Source organism: Xenopus laevis, chromosome 3S (assembly GCF_017654675.1).
Source record: "Xenopus laevis strain J_2021 chromosome 3S, Xenopus_laevis_v10.1, whole genome shotgun sequence".
Classification (NCBI taxonomy): domain Eukaryota; kingdom Metazoa; phylum Chordata; class Amphibia; order Anura; family Pipidae; genus Xenopus; species Xenopus laevis.
Window position 1 is genome coordinate 55,364,487 of NC_054376.1, and position 20,550 is coordinate 55,385,036.

Genomic DNA, 20,550 nt, shown 5'->3' on the forward strand with positions numbered 1-20,550 from the left:
TAATTTGCTATAACTGTATTATAGCTCTTTAAATTGACTAAATTTGTCATTTTCCTGATAAGTCTTTTTTTCTGTAATTTAGAATAATGTTGGATACTTTACCCATGTTTTATTTTAATAAAAAAAGGCTGATAGCACATGTTTTGGCTGGGCCTTAATGATGTGTACATTGGCTTTGAAGCTGCCTATGAAGCAGGAATTGTCACAGCCAAACAGTAATGAACAGTCTTCTGTAAAAAATGAAAGTATTTTTGGAAGGGTCTAATACCATTCATGCAGTCTTTGATTACTAAACAATAGTGGGCCAAGTGAGTACAGAAAAGTGATGGATTATCTATAAAGTTAAGTGGCATACTGTATATTCATTTATAATTCAAAATTCAGTCTGGGAGAACAATGGGGGCTACTAGTCGTTGACTGATTGCTCCCCTTCTCTTACTTGGAGAGGAGTTTGGAAGATTTCCATTGAAACTTGCTGCAGCACGTAGTTAATGTAGCCTTGTAAAAGTCTGCTATTTAATCATGCTACTGCACACATTTTTTATATGATCCCATAACATGCACTAAACATTAACAGCTGATTTATTACTTTAGTTTCCATGCTGATGTTTGTGCACAGAACTGAGTTTAGATTTATAGTCACAGGACAGATTAGAGCTAAAGGGCACATGAACTCACTAATTAGTGTAATCCACTCAGGCTATTTTATCTGTATTATTTATAATATACCTTCTGGAAACATCTCTTGTAAGCTATTTTAACATTTGTTCAGACAAAGTTGTCATCTTTGGCTTCTGCATCTTTTACAAATGAAACAACCTATTTATTTTTTAGCAACAGCTAAAATGACTGTATGATTTTGTTTAAATCTGTAATGAGAACAATCCTAACAATATTGGGATGCTGTGTAGAATGTAAATAAAAAGAGAATGGAAGGATTTGCAAATTATTTAAACCCAGGGAAATATAGTTTAACATATGGTTGAATACATGGTTTCTTTGCATGTTCCAACTTTTTGGAACACATTCTCTTTTTTGGATCAAATTCTCAGTTTTAACACCTGATTTTCTTTGTACTGTTGCCATTAAATTTAGGATGTCCGTGTGTTTCAAATCATCCCATTCGCTTTGTGTGTACATATTTGGAAATAAGGTTGTACTTATTGACAATTAGTTTATAAATATAATTAAAAATAACCATATCTTACAAATGATTGTTATGAGGGTCTGAAAACATGAGCATAATGACTACCAAGCTGAGAGTAGAAACATATTAGCTCTCTTCCTTGCAAACAAAAACTGATAACACAAGCGATTTTCCTTATGCTAAAAATGCTACATATAGTACTCGTACTTACATAAACATCAAGGGCCTCACTTGTGGGGCCTTCAGCTAAAAAAGATTCTCCTGCAGTGCTTGAAATTTCATTTGGTCTCTTATATGTGAACAGGGTTCCACCTCCTTCATATCTGCCAGGTCTGTCAATTGCCCAGTTTCCATTGATGATGGATCTGCCTGATCGACTGCGTAGGGCTAACATACAAACAGATAGAAGCAAATTGAGCTTATGCAAGAAACATTTCATTGATTATTCATAATTGTCCCAAGATAATCAATATTTAAAGTAATCGGTGTATTTTTTAATTCTTTTGTCATTGATCAGAAATAGTTCACATACTACCACATATGTACAAGTTCCATAATTATCATAGATTACCGGTAAATACTGATAAAAATTGCTTGTAAAGTTTTTTAAAGAGGAACTTTGGTCCAATTCTAATTAATAGGGTAACAAATTGGCACACACAAGTGATTCTTACTGTTGTTTTTTCTTGACCACAATGAAAATGTTCTATACAGTAACTGCAGCTGTATCATTCTGTGCACAATAAAAGCACTACCCCATAGAAATTAGCCTAGCCTCTGCTAGAAAAACTAGATGGTTATGACAATAGTCAGTGTCGGACTGGGGCACCTGCGGCCCACCAGAGACCCTCATCTGAAGGGCCCCTCCATATACTCACGAAAGCCCACAAGGGAATAAAAAGGAAATGCATACTAAAGTGAACATTTTCATTTGTATGCTATTAAATAACATTAAGTTGCCATAAATATTAAATAACCTTATTACCGAAAAAGAACAAAGTTGTTTTACAAGAAATATAATTAAAGCACTGCGCATGCAATATAAATGAGTATTAATCTTAGTCACTTAGAACACACGCAGAAGAGTGTAAGTTGTGGTTGTAGAGAAGCCTGTGTGAACAGGTCAGACAGTTTTCCCACACACTCTTTTTTAAGTCACTGGCTATTTCCGCCTCCTCATCACTTTCCCCTATAGTGACAGTGGCTGTTTGAGGAAGGCTGGGGTTTTTTTTTAGCAGTGGGTAGTTGTCTTTAAAGTTCAGAAGCTCAGATTTTAACTGAACAGTATCCACAGCAGCCAAATCAGCAACTTTATGTAAGGATTCTCCAGGAATATCCTCCTCCCTGATGTTGCTAAACAGCCTAGGGTCTAGAAATGCAAAATCTTGTATGAGCTTTTCATTTTTAGAGAATTTTTGGTCATTGCTGTTTACAGCCTGATTTATGACTGCATAGTATGTCTGGACCTCAAATCCTTTCAGAGGATCCACAAGAGGCTCATCTGCAGCCAACTCCCCAGGCATCAATTTTTTTCCTTGCTATTCTTTTATGTGGAATACTCTTCTCCAGCTCAGCACTGACAGACATCTCATCAAGGGAATGGTCTATATTTTCAATAAAAGCATTTGCCAGACTACAAGCTTCTTAAATTATGGTCTCAGTTTCTGAAATTGGCTTTTAGCCATTTTAACCATTCTCCAAGCTTGCAGGATGTCTAGCCCACTAGTCTGAAGGGAATCTGTTACAGGTGTGGCTATTTCAAAAATTAGCATGAAGAGAAACAAGCAATGTTTCATGTCTTGTTCAACCACGAATTAGATATTTTGCCTCACTGACCACTTTGCTGTAAAACTGGGTGGACAAAGAAATGTGTTCAAGACAGTAAATCAGTAAAACAGTGTACTGTACAACTCTTTTGCTCTCTGCTTACTCCACCATCGGGTGGCACCAATTTTTTTTAGTCTGGAAAGTTTTTCCTGCCCTTGACGCAGGGAAGAAACTTGTTCTGTCCACACAGACACCCTCTTGTACGATTCAGAGAAAAAACAGTCTTCTGTAAAAGGCCAAACAGTGATTTTACAGGGATTACACACTGGGTTATATCCACAATTACCAAATTCAGTATATGAGCACAACACTATGTATAAACAGAACTGCAGCTCACATTTCTTATTTGGGCCTGAACGCCTTTGTAACACCCACTCATGTTTGCAGCACCATCAAAAGAGCAACCAATGATGTTACTGCCACTCAAAGATACCTTTTCCAGCTGATCTTTGAGAGATACGTAAAGTACTTCTCCTGTTGTGCTCTTAACATTAATGAGAGCAATAAGTCATTTATGTACATCTATAGGCGTTCAGTGTCAAGTGCAGTAATAAATGGGTTAACTTACCCAGAAAAAAGGGGGATCCAGGTGCTCAAGCCCTAGACCTTCAGCTCGGGGAGGCAATTTGTTGCAAATAGATAATAGTAAAGGGCTGGCACATACCAGACCACACTACGTAAATTGATGTAGTAAAAAAGGTTTTATTGTAGCAAAACCATACACGTTTCGTACCTTAGAAGCACTTAGTAATATGCTAGCCTAGGACTATTATTGATGTAATAGCAATAATGGAGCAACGTGTAAAGTTATATGTGGCAGCTGCAGGAATATCCAGCCACCAATGGCCATGAGAAATGGCTACCATTCAGTCATGCTACATCACACTGATGTGTATTTCTCATATTTTAAGCAGCATTCTTTAGTAATGAGTTGCTGGGATAAAGTTTGTTCATTTATCAAGATTGCAAAAGGCCAAGTTGGTCTGAAATGTTGCTTTCATTATGCCAAAGCGGTGGCTTTATGAAGCCTGAATGTGTTGCAGTACTTGACTTGGAGTTTTGCTTGCATAAAAACCAGGTTTACTGCCAAACAGAGCCTCCTGTAGGCTGCCAGGCCACATAGGGGCTATCAAATGGCCAATCACATTTTTCATTCTTGTGTTCCTCCTTGTAACGATTTTTATTTTGCATTTTAACATAACAGTGCAGTTAAAGAAGACACTATAAAGGAGTTACAATCAGCAGTTAGCAACATAAATTACACAGCAATACATTTATTTAGCAATTGTGGCTGGTGAGTGCTCCCTAACTCTTTTTAAATCTGAATGTGGCTCATTCAAAATGTTGGGGATCGCTTCTCTGTGTGATTTCTGGTGTTGGTAAACACATACTGGGAGAGCATCTATGAGAGAATTATCCCTGAGGTTGGTGAGTGTTGGCAGCTGTTGTGTTGATGAAGCTTGCTTGATTTGCTGTTCAAGGCAATATAACCTAATAATGTCTATAAGGAAGAATTATATGATATATATATAGAGCAGTACTCTTCTTTTCATTGTTTTGCTACCACAAGAATTTATATTTCTTTTCTTTAGGTTTATATACCTGTTCTCAATTTAAATAGTTTCCAGATCAGAAATGCTCTATAAATAATTTTTCATACATGCAGGATCATTTAATGTGACAGAACACAAGTTTTACCAGATTACATGTGGTGCAGATGGAGAAAACATGTTCCCAACTGCCCCTGTACATTATTGTACAATGGAAAGAAAATATCCATGAGTGTATGCAGAACAGTCTCTAGGAATGGAAACAATTACATAGATTTTTGTATCAAACTCACCTTGGTTTTCACAATTAATATACCCTACAAAAAGAAGAAACATGGAGGGGATGGATTGCTTTCCTATTGCATTACAAGTTTGGCAATTCTGTCCAGTCAGTTTCTGCAACATATTATCCCTCTTCTATTGATAATGTAGCAACAGTTTTACAACATAATCCAATAACGAAAATTACAACACATTAATATTATACAAAATACTTATTAAATATGTTACTGTTTTGCAGCATTAATTTTCATGCTGCAAATTCTTGGCTCCTTTTTCGATAAGCATATGGTAAGACAGGTTCATGTGGTTTAAATGAGATCTCTACCCAAAAACAGTTTTTTGCATAATGAGAGAAAATGCTATATTCTAGTCAACTTTCAACTATAAATTTTATACATTTTCTAAAGTTAGTTGTTAAAGTAACTGGTATTGAAAGCTGTATCTGACAAATATAAAGCTGTGTATATTCTCGGCACACCTCCTGAAGCAGTAACGTAACTAGAGGGGGGTGGGCCCTGGTGCGGGACTTGCAGCTGGGCCCTCCCATCCCCCTTCGTACGCAATTTTCTCTGCGGCTTCAATCGGTGAGTGAGCTGCTGGGGGGCCCTGAGGGGGTGCGGGCCCTGGCCCAAATGCACCCCCTGCTCCCCCGGTAGTTCCACCACTGTCTTGAAGCAATGTAGCAGAAGACAGTTGATTAACAGACCTGGAAGAGAAAAGCCATGTGCAACATTGTTTCAAGACTAGTGATGAGTGAAATCTTTTTTGCCATGGTCAGTTTTGCAGCAAATTTCAATGTTTTGCCACGGGCGAAAAGTTGAGAAAAAAAATTTGACGCTTAAAAAAAGTGTTTCGCAATTGTTTTCAATAGGGATGCACTGAATCCAGGATTTGGTTCGGGATTCGGCCAGGATTCGGCCTTTTTCAGCAGGATTCGGCCGAATCCTTCTGCCCGGCCGAACCGAATCTGAATCCTAATTTGCATATGCAAATTAGGGGCACGGAGGGAAATTGCGTGACTTTTTGTCAGAAAACAAGGAAGTAAAAAATGTTTTCCCCTTCCCACCCTAATTTGCATATGCAAATTAGGGTTCGGATTCGGTTCGGTATTCGGCCGAATCCTTCGTGAAGGATTCGGAGGTTCGGCCGAATCCAAAAAAGTGGATTCGGTGCATCCCTAGTTTTCAAAGTTTTGCGATTTTTTTTGTGAAGCGGAACATCACAAATTACTATTCAAGATTTAGAACCAGAGAACAGACAGGGATAAACAAATACTCACTTGAACAGGATTTACAAATAACATTAAAAACATTGACATGTTTTAATTAATATATGTTGGAAGTTGTTTAGTATCACTGTCACCATTATGATCCCATACGTGTACAGGAAAACCCCATAAGTTAGGTTCCTTTCATAGCAGGTCCCCAGTGTCATAAGCACCTTTCATCTAGTCCTTATTTGAGAAAGATCTTAGTGGAGCTCCTTTGTAAAAGAAGATCCAGGAAAGCTGAAGATCCACACTTAAAGCTACCATAATTGTATTTGTGCCATTCAGTGTCAGTACTTGTTGCAATTGGCAGTCCTGTTTTAGAACTTTTGGATATGAAACACAGTTCTGGCTAGGCATTCTCTATTAATACTCAGCTGAAAATAGTATGTGTAACACAACATGTATGGAAGTATGGATTTAGCTTTCTACTCTTCTTGTAAGTTCAACACTGTTTGAGAGCTTGGATAGACAACAGTGAGTGACCTATAGGTAACTTTTAATGTAGATTAATATTTTGAAAAGAAAATTTTTAGTGTTGATGGGCAGCAATGTAGTCCCAGGTGTAGGCAAATGCTGCAAGTGGTGGGTAGATTCCCGCTGTATAGGGATGACATGTGGTTTCAATGCAGTTGTATATAAAGTGAGGGGAGTAGACTCCCATCATGAAGGAAGGTGGATGGTGCTTTATAGTGATGGTGAATTTGGGGCGTTTCACTTCGCTGAAAAAATCTTGAATTTCCTGTGAAATGGCAAAAAATTCACGAGACGGCGCCGTTGTCCCGTTTTTGACGCTGGTGTCCATTTTTGACGCTGGCGTCCATTTTTTTGACGCCGGCATCCGTTATTTGGACGCAAATTAGTCGGCAAAAATGCACCAGCGTCCATTTTTTTGACGCGGTTTCGCAAATTTATTCGCTGGCAGCAAATCGCGGGAATTCACCGTAAATCCGTGCCTGGCAAATAAATTCGCCATTCACTAGTGCTTTACCCATTGTATAGGGAAGAATGAAAGCCTTCGTGTAATAATATTCTCAACAGACATTAAGAAAGAGGGAATGTCTAAATGAGAACTAGTGAGTATTTTAGATGTTTTAAAAAGGTGTATTAAAAGCCAAATACACTCAGGGATATTTAATAGAACTCTCTGAAGATTCACTGAGGTGTGTAGAGAGTTTCAACCACCATGGGGTGTGGGTCAGGGTAGTGGAGAATCACTGTAGTGATGTCAACCTATATTGCACTATAATGCCTTAACTGGTGCCCAGATTATTGCATGAAAGTAATCCCTTTCCTACAAAGTACAGTGAAGGTCTATCTGAGGGATATAGTTATGTGTAGCCCCTCTGAAGTATGCTGAGGAGGGGCCAAAATAGCAGTATCCTCTAGATACATTCTTTATGAAGTACATGGAAAATGTGTAATACATTTGTGTCCAGTTTTTATTATAGGACAAAGGAAAATGTAATCCATGAATGGTTTATTAAGCAGTAAATGGCCTAGACATATATATATACTGCTATGTGTAACATTTATAGAGTCAATGAGGCATAACGTTATACAGTTAGGCAGAAATTACACACTGCTTAATGAATTTAGAAAGAAATTGACACATGCCCCAGGTGCTCTGCAGAGGGCACAAATCCAGGGAAAGTGCACCTTTCACATCTGGTAATTATTGCCGAAATCTTGGATTACACATTAACACTACTGCTCTTTTACATTACTTTGAAATGTTGGTAATGGAGGTAATGTTTAATTAAGTGCATAAAGAATAAAAGAGAAGCACTAAATGCTTGAATATTTCCTGTACTGAGTTAATAGGCCATTTTTACAGTATCCTGTACTGTTCAAAATACCAAGAAAATCAGTAATATATATATATGTTCAAAGTGGACCAGGACACCAAATTTTCAATCAAAGAAAAGTTTATTCCAACATCACTCACCTGTCCAACGTTTCGGCCCACATTAGGACCTTTATCAATGTGGGCCGAAACGTTGGACACGTGAGTGATGTTGGAATAAACTTTTCTTTGATTGAAAATTTGGTGTGCTGGTCCACTTTGAACATTATATGCCTTGATTGACCAAGCACCCACCTCTGACTAACAAGGAAAGGAGTGCAGGTACTTTCAGAACTTATATTATTATAAATATATATATAATCATATCAGTTAGAAATGACAATACTAAAAATAAACATTTTTCTGATCCAGTTGTGAGTATATAGGTCAATCTAGTATATGGCCCATGGCACTTTCATGTGGCCAGTTTATACGTCTTTATATGGAATAACTGTAAGATTAGCTAAGCATGCCTCCTGCCTATGGCTTTATTTTTGTTATCTAAATATGGCTCCCTTTATTTTTTATTTCATCTCATCTGAATCCAAGTTATGAGAATTAAATAATTGAATTTATGAGGAAGCATGGCGTGCATCAGAAAAAAAACACATTTTATTATTTATTAGAAGGCAGGAAGCAGTAAAACAAAACAAGGGCCCTGGTACTTTGTGTACCCCTCAGCATATATTTATATAGAGCCACACACTCCCATGATCGGGGGCATGCGCCTGATGGGCATTACTCTTAACATATGGCTATTATTCGTGTGCAGATTATTCATAGGGAGGTGCCAACTACTCAATGGATAATGTTCCACAGATGGGTGACACAATAAGGCCTTACACAGATCCCAAACACGTAGGTTTCTAGCGCCAAAGTGCACGCACTAAGCAGGACTTTACAAGGGCCATTGCACAGGCATAAAGTAGTGGGCTTCTGGGTTCACTAATTTGCAGCACACAATTAAATGGAGTATACACCCATTGCGGCATAGTTATTGTAACGGGTGCAATTCCATGGGATTTACCAACTAATGCAAGCTTTCACACCAGATACCACAGGGGCCATTGGTTGTGTAAGTTTTTAGTAGGGATGTAGCGAACGTCGGAAAAAAAGTTCGCGAACATATTCGCGAACTTGCGCAAAAATGCGAGCGGTTCGCGAACGGTTCGCGAACCCCATAGACTTCAATGGGAAGGCGAACTTTAACATCTAGAAAAGACATTTCTGGCCAGAAAAATGATTTTAAAGTTGTTTAAAGGGTGCAACGACCTGGACAGTGGCATGCCAGAGGGGGATCAAGGGCAAAAATGTATCTGAAAAATCTGCCTGTGTGTGCTTGGAAGAGATAGTGTAGGGGGAGAGCTGTTAGTGATTTCAGGGACAGATGATAGTAAGCTTGCTGGCTAGTAATCTGCTTGATACTGCTCTGTATTGGAGGGACAGAAGTCTGCAGGGATTTGAGGGACATTTTAGCTTAGGTAGCTTTGCTGGCTAGTAATCTACTGTTCTCTTTAAACAACTGCCATACGTTGACCTTGTAGGCATTGTTTGCCCAGTTTTTTTGGACGCAGCCACTGAAGCACAGTTGCCAGAAAAAATATGCCATATAAATGCTGAAAATAGTAATTTTTCGCCATACGTTGACCTTGTAGACATTGTTTGCCCAGTTTTTTTGGACGCAGCCACTGAAGCACAGTTGCCAGAAAAATTATGCCATATAAATGCTGAAAATATAAATTTTTTTGGTTGCAGCCACTGAAGCACAGAGGCCAGAAAAATTATGCCATATAAATGCAGAAAATATGCATTTTTTTGGTCGCAGCCACTGAAGCACAGTTGCCAGAAAAAATATGCCATATAAATGCTGAAAATAGTCATTTTTTGCCATATACGTTGAGTCAACGTATGGCAAAAAATTACTATTTTCAGCATTTATATGGCATATTTTTTCTGGCCTCTGTGCTTCAGTGGCTGCGGCCAAAAAAACTGGGCAAACAATGCCTACAAGGTCAACGTATACACTACTACAGCGGTGGATACGGATTACGTAAAATATATTATGGCTGCTTGAAAAAAGTCACTCCGGTGTTTTTTCTGGAGACGGTAATATTATGGATATTTAGACAGAATGTGAACAAGGTCACACAGCTAGATGGCGGGTTGAAGAAAACAGTGTGCAAATAATGCCTACAGGGCAAATAATGCCTAAAGGTCAACTTATACACTACTACAGCGGTAGTAAAATAAAAAAAAGTAAAATAAAAAAAAAATGAATATTAAAAAAAAAAATTAAAGTTGGTGCTGCTGAACTACTAGGAGCAGCAGATTAGCACACCAGTCCCACTCCCCAACACTGCTAGACTAATAGCACTGGGCTCTTATAGTAGTAGTAGTAGTAGTAGTAAAACAACAAAAAAATAAATAAAAGCAGTCCTTACAAGGACTACTGTTATTGCAGCAGTCAGCAGATGAGATCAGAAGCAGGACAGCTGCCCACTGCAGCTACATACAGAGCACTGCAGTAGAAGGTAGATTACTAGCCAGCAAAGCTACCTAAGCTTAAATGTCCCTCAAACCCCTGCAGACTTCTGTCCCTCCAATAACAGAGCAGTATCAAAACGATTACTAGCCAGCAAACTTTCAACTGTCCCTGAAATCACTAACAGGCAGCAGCTCTCTCCCTACACTATCTCTTCAGCACACACAGGCAGAGTGAAAAAACGCTGCAGGGCTTCGGTTTTTATAGGGAAGGGGAGTGGTCCAGGGGAGAGCTTCCTGATTGGCTGCCATGTACCTGCTGGTCTGGGGTGAGAGGGCAAAAAAAAGCGCCAACAATGGCGAACCCAAAATGGCGAACGTCGCGCGACGTTCGCGAACTTCCGGCGAGCGCGAACACCCGATGTTCGCGCGAACAAGTTCGCCGGCGAACAGTTCGCGACATCTCTAGTTTTTAGCAAGTGCAATGCAGCTTGAATTTTGAATACCTGCAATTGTGGGAGAAAAACATGGTAGAATGCAGCACTTTTTTTACAGTTTGCTTTTGTTGGTAAATGAGGCCCAGTTGCAGCGCTACTGAGCTAGCACATATGCTCATTCTGTGGTAGTAAATTAGCTGCAGAAAACTTTGACACATCATGGATTCATAAACATGCTTCCAAAGACAGTTTACGATTTTCACTCCATTCGGAATTATGAGACTCAGCCTTTGTTAAGCTTCGGGAAGTGTGCGGAACAGAGGCCCTAACTCATTAGTTGCCCTGTTTGCAGCATTTAAAAACTCTTTGCCCAAGAGCACAGTAAAAATGGACTGAATAAAAGCTGTGCATAGAGTTTCCACTAGCAAAAGCCAAGTGCTGCCGAGACCATGAATGTAATGCATATTATTTTAAGCTTAAGACAAATATTTATATCTATGATGTCAGAACATACTGAGATGAAAATTATGTAAGTAATGGAAAATGTCTGCCATGAAAAACACTGAGGGAAGGATCTATTTATCTTGTAAAATCACACTGTTCATATTGCAGTTCCAAAGCCACATGCGGTTTATCAAAAGCTGCAACTCCAGCCTGTTTACAGGCAGTTTTTTTATAAGGCTATGTGGGCCTGACTGTGGTTTGCATAATCATCTGCACAGCAGCCACTCTGCAGGCACAGTAAGTGCTGAAATATTAGTAAGTTAGATCTCCATTTTCTTAACATTTCAGGAGGAGCATCCAGTATGGACCATGAACAGGATGGTGTTTCTTCTTAATTTAAAACTGTTGCATATGAAATGTTTGATGGAAACACATAAAATCACATTCTCAGAAATCACATTTGACTTCATTACAAATTAGGAAATGCCATACATGGGTGTCCTTGAGGCCAGTTGGGTCAGCTTTTCTATGCAAGCTGCCATTCTAACAACTGAAACAGAAAATAGATTTCTGCCTCTGACCTAAATAACATTAGAAAATGGTCATTAGCACAAAGCTTTGGGATTATTTCCAATGGATATGTAGGGGCACATTTACTAACAATCAACCAATTTGTGGGTTTTCCTATATTTTTTAAGAGCTCTAAAAATCCAAGGTTAAATCAAGTGTAAAATACTTGAAAACCTGTAACGCCAAGTAAAATCTGTTGAGATGCTATAAAAGTCAGTGGGAGCTGCTCTGATCTGACTGGATTGCTGGTAATCAATTTGGACTTTTAGAGGTTTTCAGATTTTTTTTCGCTAGGAAAAATACAACTTTTTTGTTTTCGAGGTATTTGTATTTTTTTAGCGCCTCGCTCAACGCTTTTTTATGTTCGTTGTTTTTGTCTTTGGATAAATTTTAATAAATTCGATGACATTCGTGGTTTTAGAGAATGCGAATTTAGTTGTGGTTTCTAAAACCACTAAAATACAACCTTTAAATAGGCCTCTTAGTCTTTGGCAATATATAAATTAAATTTATTTGCAAATAGTAGCCTATCAAAGCTACCAATAGTACCACTGTAGACTGGAGTCCTCACCCATGAACAGCCAAAAGGATGGGGTTTAAATAAAAGTGGGTCATTTTCAGATAGATCTGGGTGGTGTGTGTCATTGCATAACTGGGCAATGGGCTTAGTCAGTAAGTAAGTGATCTAAAAGTAATGTCTTTTAAGTGAAATGGTACCAGGTATAATCTTTAAGGCTGAAAACAGTCAATCAAGAAGTATGGTAAAAAGAAAAATAATTGGTGCATGGTAAATATGTTCTGAGAATAAATGGACGACTAGGGCAAATCCGCCGAATTATGGAGTATGGATTTTGATAGATGAAATACTTTGGCCATTGGTAAAGTTTAAAACACCTTTGTTGTAATATCTACCATCTAAACACTTGCCTTTCAGCTGTGTAGCTTTTTAAGTTCTGTGGCATATAAATGGTTTGTAGAAAAAAACCCAACAACCATGAATATAAAGCATTCACATAGGAACTGTGCAGCAAAACTGACGGCTTTACTAACAACAGTATAATAAAAAAAGAATAGCTGAGAATAAACACCGAAGTGGCTATGGTTTATCCGAGGTGTTTTCATTTAATGATAGTTGGTTCTATTGCGGAAAGTGAGAGGCTGTTTGTTATGAGAAATCCTCTTGCAAGGATATTTACAAAACTAGCAACAGGGGGAAATATATGCAAAACCACAATCTGAAATGTGATGCACTAAGCATTTCATTCTTAAATTATTACTGGCATCTAAGCTCCTTTGACTCCGCAATAACCTCAGTGAGTATAATTCAGCAAACTTTCCTAATACATTTGCTAGAAAGGAAATTGAATACTTCGTTCCATTTTGCTCGGAAACCTTGTCCTCATTTACCTTCCCTGTGGAAGTACTGCTGCTTTTGGAATGGGTTGGAAAGTTGATGGTGCATTATTTTTGATGATGCATTTTGCAGTGTCAGGCACTTTTATCTTATTATTCTTTGCAGAATTCATTTGCATATATATCTATTATTTAATTAGTGATGTGCCTGGCAAAGCTTGCTGATCTGTTTAATCTTGATTATGCCTGTTATATGAGCTGCACAATAATAATGCTGTATAAATAAAGAGCATTTTTACTGTATAATATAATCTGAGCATCATGGCACAGCTAGATTTTCAAAGAAATAAAAGAAATCGCATCCTTAATAAAATCTGATGTGTTTAGCTTGCTTTCAGAAATAATAATGGATACATAACACAATAATAGAAACATATTTGAATTTAAAAGAATAATCATGTGGCCCCTTCCTACCCCCTTTATGAAGGAGGAGTTGCACCCTTGTGCAGAAGGAACACGTTATGTCAAAGAAGGTTCAAGATACGGCACTTTGAGCCCATTTTTTTTCACTTTGCTCCTTTTTTGTAAAGAAGTCCAAAAACTGTATACAAAGCAATAAAATGGTAAAAATTATAAAATGGTAAAAAAATTCAGGCGCTTTATCTGCAAAAAAATAATATATACACTAATACAGATACATTAATGGTAAGTATAATATCTGTTTGGTATTTGTGGATCATAATATCCGATATATTATACGATAATCTCAATGCAATGACAATGGCTCCCTACAGCATATCAAATGACCATGTAGATCCATATATGACCATGTATTGTGGCTGCCCATCAGATCTATTGATTGCATTGACAATGCCAAATAAAAATCATTTATCAAGGGTTGAATTTCGAGTTCATAGGAGTTATTTTAAACTACCATGAACTCGAAATTCGACCAACTGCAATTTATTAAAAAAAAAAATAATAAAAAAAAAAGTTTGTACTCGGGTGAATAGGATCGACCCGTAAACTCGAATCGAATTCTATTCAAGTTCTTTCTATGGAAATAACTCAATTTTCAGGAAGGCAGCAAACAACTCCAAATTGATCCCATAGGCTAAAAACGGCAAATAGTTGAATTTGAGTTCTTAAAGGGCCAGTGTATGATAAATTACGAAAGTCAAATTAGAATTTTTAAAAAAACTGAAATCAAATTTTAACAATTACCTAGTCTAATTTGACAGTTTTGGTCATAAAAAACTCAAATTCAAAAATTAGAATTTTCACTTCGACCCTTGATAAATCTTCCCATGAGTATATTTTAGAATGGCCAGTTCTAAGCAAGTTTTCAATTGGTTTATAGTTTTTTTTAAAATTATTTGCTTTCTTCTTCTGACTCTTTCCAGCTTTGAAATGGGGGTCACTGACCCCATCTAAAACAAATATTCTGCAAGGCTATAGATTTCTTGTTGTTGCTACTTTTTTAAACTTACCTTTCTATTCAGGCTCTCTACTATTTATATCTGTCTCTTATTCAGATCTGGAGTAATTTGCAACACTGCATACTGGAGGCCTATATTTAGTTAATACTATTCTCAGCAGTATCTGTGGGAACTATTGTATCAATTCTAACTGCCGCCTTTAGGTAGCTAGCGCAGGGGCAGATTCGGGGAGATTTAGTCGCCTGGCAAATAATCGCCTCTTGTACGGGGAAACAATCTCCTCAAACTGCCTTCCGCCTGCTTTAATGCAAAAATGCCAGCTCTATGCACTCGCGCCGCTTCGATTTTCGAAGTCGCCCGAAGTTTCCACTTCCTCAGCAAGGACAAAGATAACAAATCTTTAAGGAAGATTACAATGAGAATAAGACTCCTATTTAAATCATTTGGCACATTATTACTTCAGTTGATCCCATTGTAGACTCCAAACATGACACTATCTGCACCTACAGTAAACCCCTTTGCTGTAAACTACAGATGAAGCCACTTGGATTTGTGTGTCATGACTCAAGATAAACTGAAGAAACTGTGTTATCTAACGTCATCTAAACTCATTAAATTGTTAAACACACAAACCAATGTGGCTTCATCTGTATAACTTTTACAGAAAAAAGAAAACTAACATTAGATGCAGTACTTATTTATAAAGTGGTTGTGTTAATACTAATGCGGAGCTTTGCCTTTTGACATAATTTCCAATGTAAAGGATCTTTTTGAGAAATTTATATAAGCGTGGATTTTAGAGAGAGAGAGCAGAATATATGCCAGATTTTATGCCAACATGATACACTTCAATGGGTCATCTGAACTGCATGAGAAAAAACTGGCACAAGTCTAGTAATGTAGACGCCAGAGTTGTTATTAAAATTGTGTAAGAACTTTTATATTCTATATAATTTTAGTAGATACCCTGATTTCTAAGCTTCATTTCTACACAAGGTTTTATTCTTGACTTTTACATGGCAATGACATGGCAAAAAAAGCACGAAAAAATGTTTTTGCACTTTTTTTTTTATTTTTTACACATTTATAAATAACCTTGGCCATTGCAAAACATGATTACATATACTTGGTTCATAAAATGATATGGGTGGTCAAAGGGTGTACTCAGATGGACACATAAATAACAAGGTCATTGTTAAAAAGACACAGAAATCTCATCCAATGGAGGGATCCATTTTCACCTTCAATGGCAAAATGGCTTTCTAATGTTAACTTGTGTGTTAAGAAATTTACATATATGTGGCTAGGAGTTTCTCCAGTTTTGTCATTGATATGCACACAACCCAGATGCAATTGTACCCGGGGACAGGAAAAATGATACCAGTACCATGCCCATCAGAATAGAACCCAAGTAGGTATAATTACTTTAGGTGGGGAGCCTAAAATGGATTAATTCATTGATTAAACCCCTTTGCCATTGCACACACTTCTTCCTTTCATGCATGGCATTACTGGACCTATAATAGGTATTAATGCTTTAATAGCAATATCATTAATAGATAATGATAATGTGCTTGATTAGCGATTAAAGGCACGTGTAACTGAGAATGTATTTTCTTCATCACACATACAGAAAATCTGGTTGGTTTAAGGGATGTTGTTTATTTACTTTCTGTAGCATTTCTTTCTAATTAAAATGTTTGGGACTCTATTTGAAACACAATTGATTAAAGAAACTCCTGTCTTTTATTTTGCCCTGTGCCTTTCATTTTTTTCCTTTATAAATTTGACATATTGATTAAAAGGAAACAGGAAAGCAACAGCTCCGCATGTCTGAAAGCTGCCAGCTGGGGGTTAGCCCAGTAGACTCACATAAACAAACAGACACATAAACAAAAGGATTAAATGTATTGGCCTCAAAGTAAGTTGTATGGGGCCTAAATTATTTTATATGCACAGCAAACATTAGTAGACATGCCGCAGAAAGGAGTGAATGTAAAGAATATAAATGAGAGGTAATCTTCATGTGAATTATAATGAACCATAACAGCTAATGGTTTTAATATAGATTCAGACATTTTCTGCCTTTGGTTGTTTTTGTTACATAAATGAAATACAAAACAGGACAGCATGCTTTTCCTCGAAACAAGACCTGTAAGCTATGTCTCCTTGACTGGACATGTAAATCTCCAGACCTCACTGGATTCTTGCTGCACAGTTACTCTTGATTGAAAGCTTTCGTATCTAACTTGGACAGACCTGCCGAAACCTCTCCCACAGAAATAGGTAATTATGTGAAATGAGCCTAAAAATGAACAGTTCACAGTCTTTTTTTTGTTCAGGGCCCCCAAGCACAGTAGCTCAAAACAATGTTATAGATCTAGGAGAATGTACAGTCATATGAAAAAAATTGGGAACCCCTCTTTTTTCTTTGGAGTTTTTGGCTGAGCTTTGAAAGTATCAACTTCCTTTAAATATATGGATACAGTAGTATTTCAGCAGTGACAAAGTTTATTAGATTAACAGAAAATATGCAATATGCATCATAACAAAATTAGACAGGTGCATAAATTTGGGAACCCCAACAAACATATTACATCAATACTTAGTTGAGCCTCCTTTTGCAAATGTAACAGCCTCTATACATCTCCTATAGCCTTTGATGAGTATCTGGATTCTGGATGTTGGTATTTTTGACCATTCGTCCCTACAAAATCTCTCCAGTTCAGTTAAATTTGATGGTTGCCGAGCATGGACAACCTGCTTCAAATCATCCCATAGATTTTCGATGATATTCAAGTCGGGGCACTGTGACGGCCATTCCAGAATATTGTATTTCTCCCTCTGCATAAATGCCTTTGTAGATTTCAAAGTATGTTTAGGGTCTTGTTGTGATATCCAACCCCTGCGTAACTTCAACTTTGTGACTGATGCTTGAACATTATCCTGAAGAATTTGTTGATATTGGATTGAATACATCCGACCCTTGACTTTAACAAGGGCCCCAGTCACTAAACTAGTCACACAGCCCCACAGCATGATGGAACCTCCACCAAATTTGACCGTAGGTAGCAGGTGTTTTTCTTGGAATGCGGTGTTCTTCTTCTGCCATATAAAGCACTTTTTGTTATGACCAAATAACTAAATTTTTGTCTCATCATTGCAAAGCACTTTGCTCCAAAATGACTGTGGCTTGTCTAAATGAGCTTTTGCATACAACAAGTGACTTTCATGAGTGCAGAATGGGCTTCTTTCTCATCACCCTGCCATACAGATGTTCTTTGTGCAAATTGCACTGAACTGTAGAACGATGTACAGATACACCATCTGCAGCAAGATGTTCTTGCAGGTCTTTGGAGGTGATCTTTGGGTTCTATGTAACCATTCTCACAATCCTCTGCATATGCCGCTCCTGTATTTTTCTTGGCCTGCCAGACCTGGGTATTACCTCAACTGTGCCTGTGGCCTTCCATTTCCTGATTACATTCTTTACAGTTGAAACTGACAGTTTAAACCTCTGAGATAGCTTTTTGAAGCCTTCCCTTCCCCTAAACCATGATACTGAACAATCTTTGTTTTCAGATCTTTTGAGAGTTGTTTTGAGGATCCCATGTTGTCACTCTTCAGAGGAGAGTCAAACAGAAGCACAACTTGCTATGGGCCACCTTAAATACCTTTTCTCATGATTGGACACACCTGCCTCTGAAGTTCAAGGCTTAACAATCAAATCCAACCAATTTGGTGTTGCCAGTAATCAGTATTGAGCAGTTACATGCATTCAAATGAGCAAAATGACAAGGGTACCCACATTTTTGCACAGCCCGTTTTTCACATTTGATTAAATTTCATACAACTAAATACTGCTTCACTAAAAATATTTGTTCAGAAAACACCCCAGTACTCAGATGTTCCTGGGAAATGAAATACATACCACTGTTATCTTTTTTGTTGAAAGTGGAGTCAATTATTATGCAGGCTGACTGGGGTTTAGGGATGTAGCGAACTGCCGATTTGGTGTTCGCGAACGCCGTTCGCGAACACCGGCAAAAAATTCGAACGTTCGCGAACAGTTCGCGAACTTCGAACACCGCTAAAATCGAACGATCGAAGCCATTCGATCGAATGCTTTTCATTGGATCGAATGCTTACAATCGTTCGAACGAATGGAAATCGTTCGATTTTTAGCGGTCGAAGGAATTCGAATGGTCGAATGGTCGAACGATCGAACGCAAACTCAAACTGCGAACGTACGGCGGACGCGAACGGTCGAAGTTCGCGTGAACTAGTTCGCGGGCGAACAGTTCGCTACATCCCTACTGGGGTTCCCAAACTTTTTCATATGACTGTATTAGTGAAACTAAAATATAAATGCTTTCCAATATTACTACTTTAAATGCATACCAACAGACATGAAATACACATGCAGTATGCATTTTAGCAGTATATATGATGTGGGGTTTAAATGGTCGATTCTGCCTTTTTTTAATGAGGTCCTCAATATAACAAAGTTTGCTCCAGATCAAGCAACCTATAACAAATTGGCAAGTGCCATTTTCGGGTTTTGTGTTTGAAATTCAATTGGCTGTTAAGGGTAAATAAACCTACAGTAGTTTATATTTTATTACATAAATCCAAATATATCATGACTTGAAGGACAATCTGTCCTGTTTTGGTTCACTAAAAAGCATTCAATGGGTGTTTTTTTTTTGTGATGACTTTTTCCAAGCCTTAAAGAATGAAGGGTCTTTAAATGCTATGGCTAAGGTCACTCACTTCAATAATATTGTTTTTATATTGCAAAAGTCAAACATTTGTGCAAGTTTTTTTATATATGTTTTCTTCTCTGGTCTCAAAATACTATCAAGGCACGATTTCAATGTTTTTATGCTATACTTTTCATTACATCCTTTTACACTTAGTTTGCCCCTGCAAAATGGACTTCTGATCATCTACCTTGCAAAAACCAAACATATGGAGTACATTATGTTTTGGCAGCCAAGGATTAGTAGTATTAGATTAGAGTAGAGTATAACAGTGTATTATTAGCAGACTCATGCAGCCATTACACAACAGTAACTTCCAACTCTATCACTCTTAAGCAGTATTGATAGTACTATGTATACACAGTATAACTCATGTGCACAGTGACACCTGCAGGCCATTTGTATAAACACCACAGAGTACTTTCAATGTCCATGTTTAGTTCATAAAATAATATGCGATTAAAACAATAGGCAAATATTATGTTCGGCACAAGCCCCTTTCATTTAACTCACGTTGTTCATACTGCCCTTTCTCTTTTAAAAGTTTTTATTTAATTGTTCAACAAATATTTAAACTTCAAAAGTATTTTGCCCTTTAAAGGCATTAGAATTCCCCAGGATGTGTTGCAGTGAATATTTAATCACCATACCATTAAAATGAAACCTATAAAATGCATCTATATAAATAGTTTTTTGTGATGTCACTTGTGTGAAATGTGTGCATTCTATGATATTAATGCACTGCCTATTTCAAAACAAAGATATTCAAGGTCACCTCAAGTTCTGTTGACCTATATAAAACACTTGGCCTGTGGCTATGACTACAACATCCATATGATATTACATACCAAGAACTAAACATAACTTAAACAGCAATATCCTCGAATGAGGTTGAATTTGGGATTGCCATTAAATAGGATGATTTATTACAGCAGCTGTTGATTGCTTTTACATGATGCAGTGTGTTAGTCACAGCTGTTCTCCGAATCCCAAAAGTTTCCCAGGTGTAAAGAAAACAAACAAGACTTATTAGCTTGTATAGGGCATGGAACCCAAAAAATTGATATTTTCAGGACTTTGAGGATGAAGGACTTTTTCTTTGCATTGTGGCAAATGTTCCTGGCAGTTGTGTCTGAAATCTCTC

At 37.6% G+C, this 20,550-nt stretch overlaps 1 protein-coding gene across 2 annotated transcripts in view; it reads right to left on the bottom strand.

Moving 5' to 3' along the window:
* thsd4.S (thrombospondin type 1 domain containing 4 S homeolog) overlaps positions 1 to 20,550 on the bottom strand; it is a 309,110-nt gene that overhangs the window by 27,357 nt on the left and 261,203 nt on the right. For both annotated transcript variants that reach the window (XM_018255490.2, XM_018255491.2), the window contains one exon: positions 1,359 to 1,534. In XM_018255490.2, the coding sequence (XP_018110979.1) occupies positions 1,359 to 1,534 (176 nt within the window). The remainder of the gene's footprint in view (positions 1 to 1,358; positions 1,535 to 20,550) is intronic.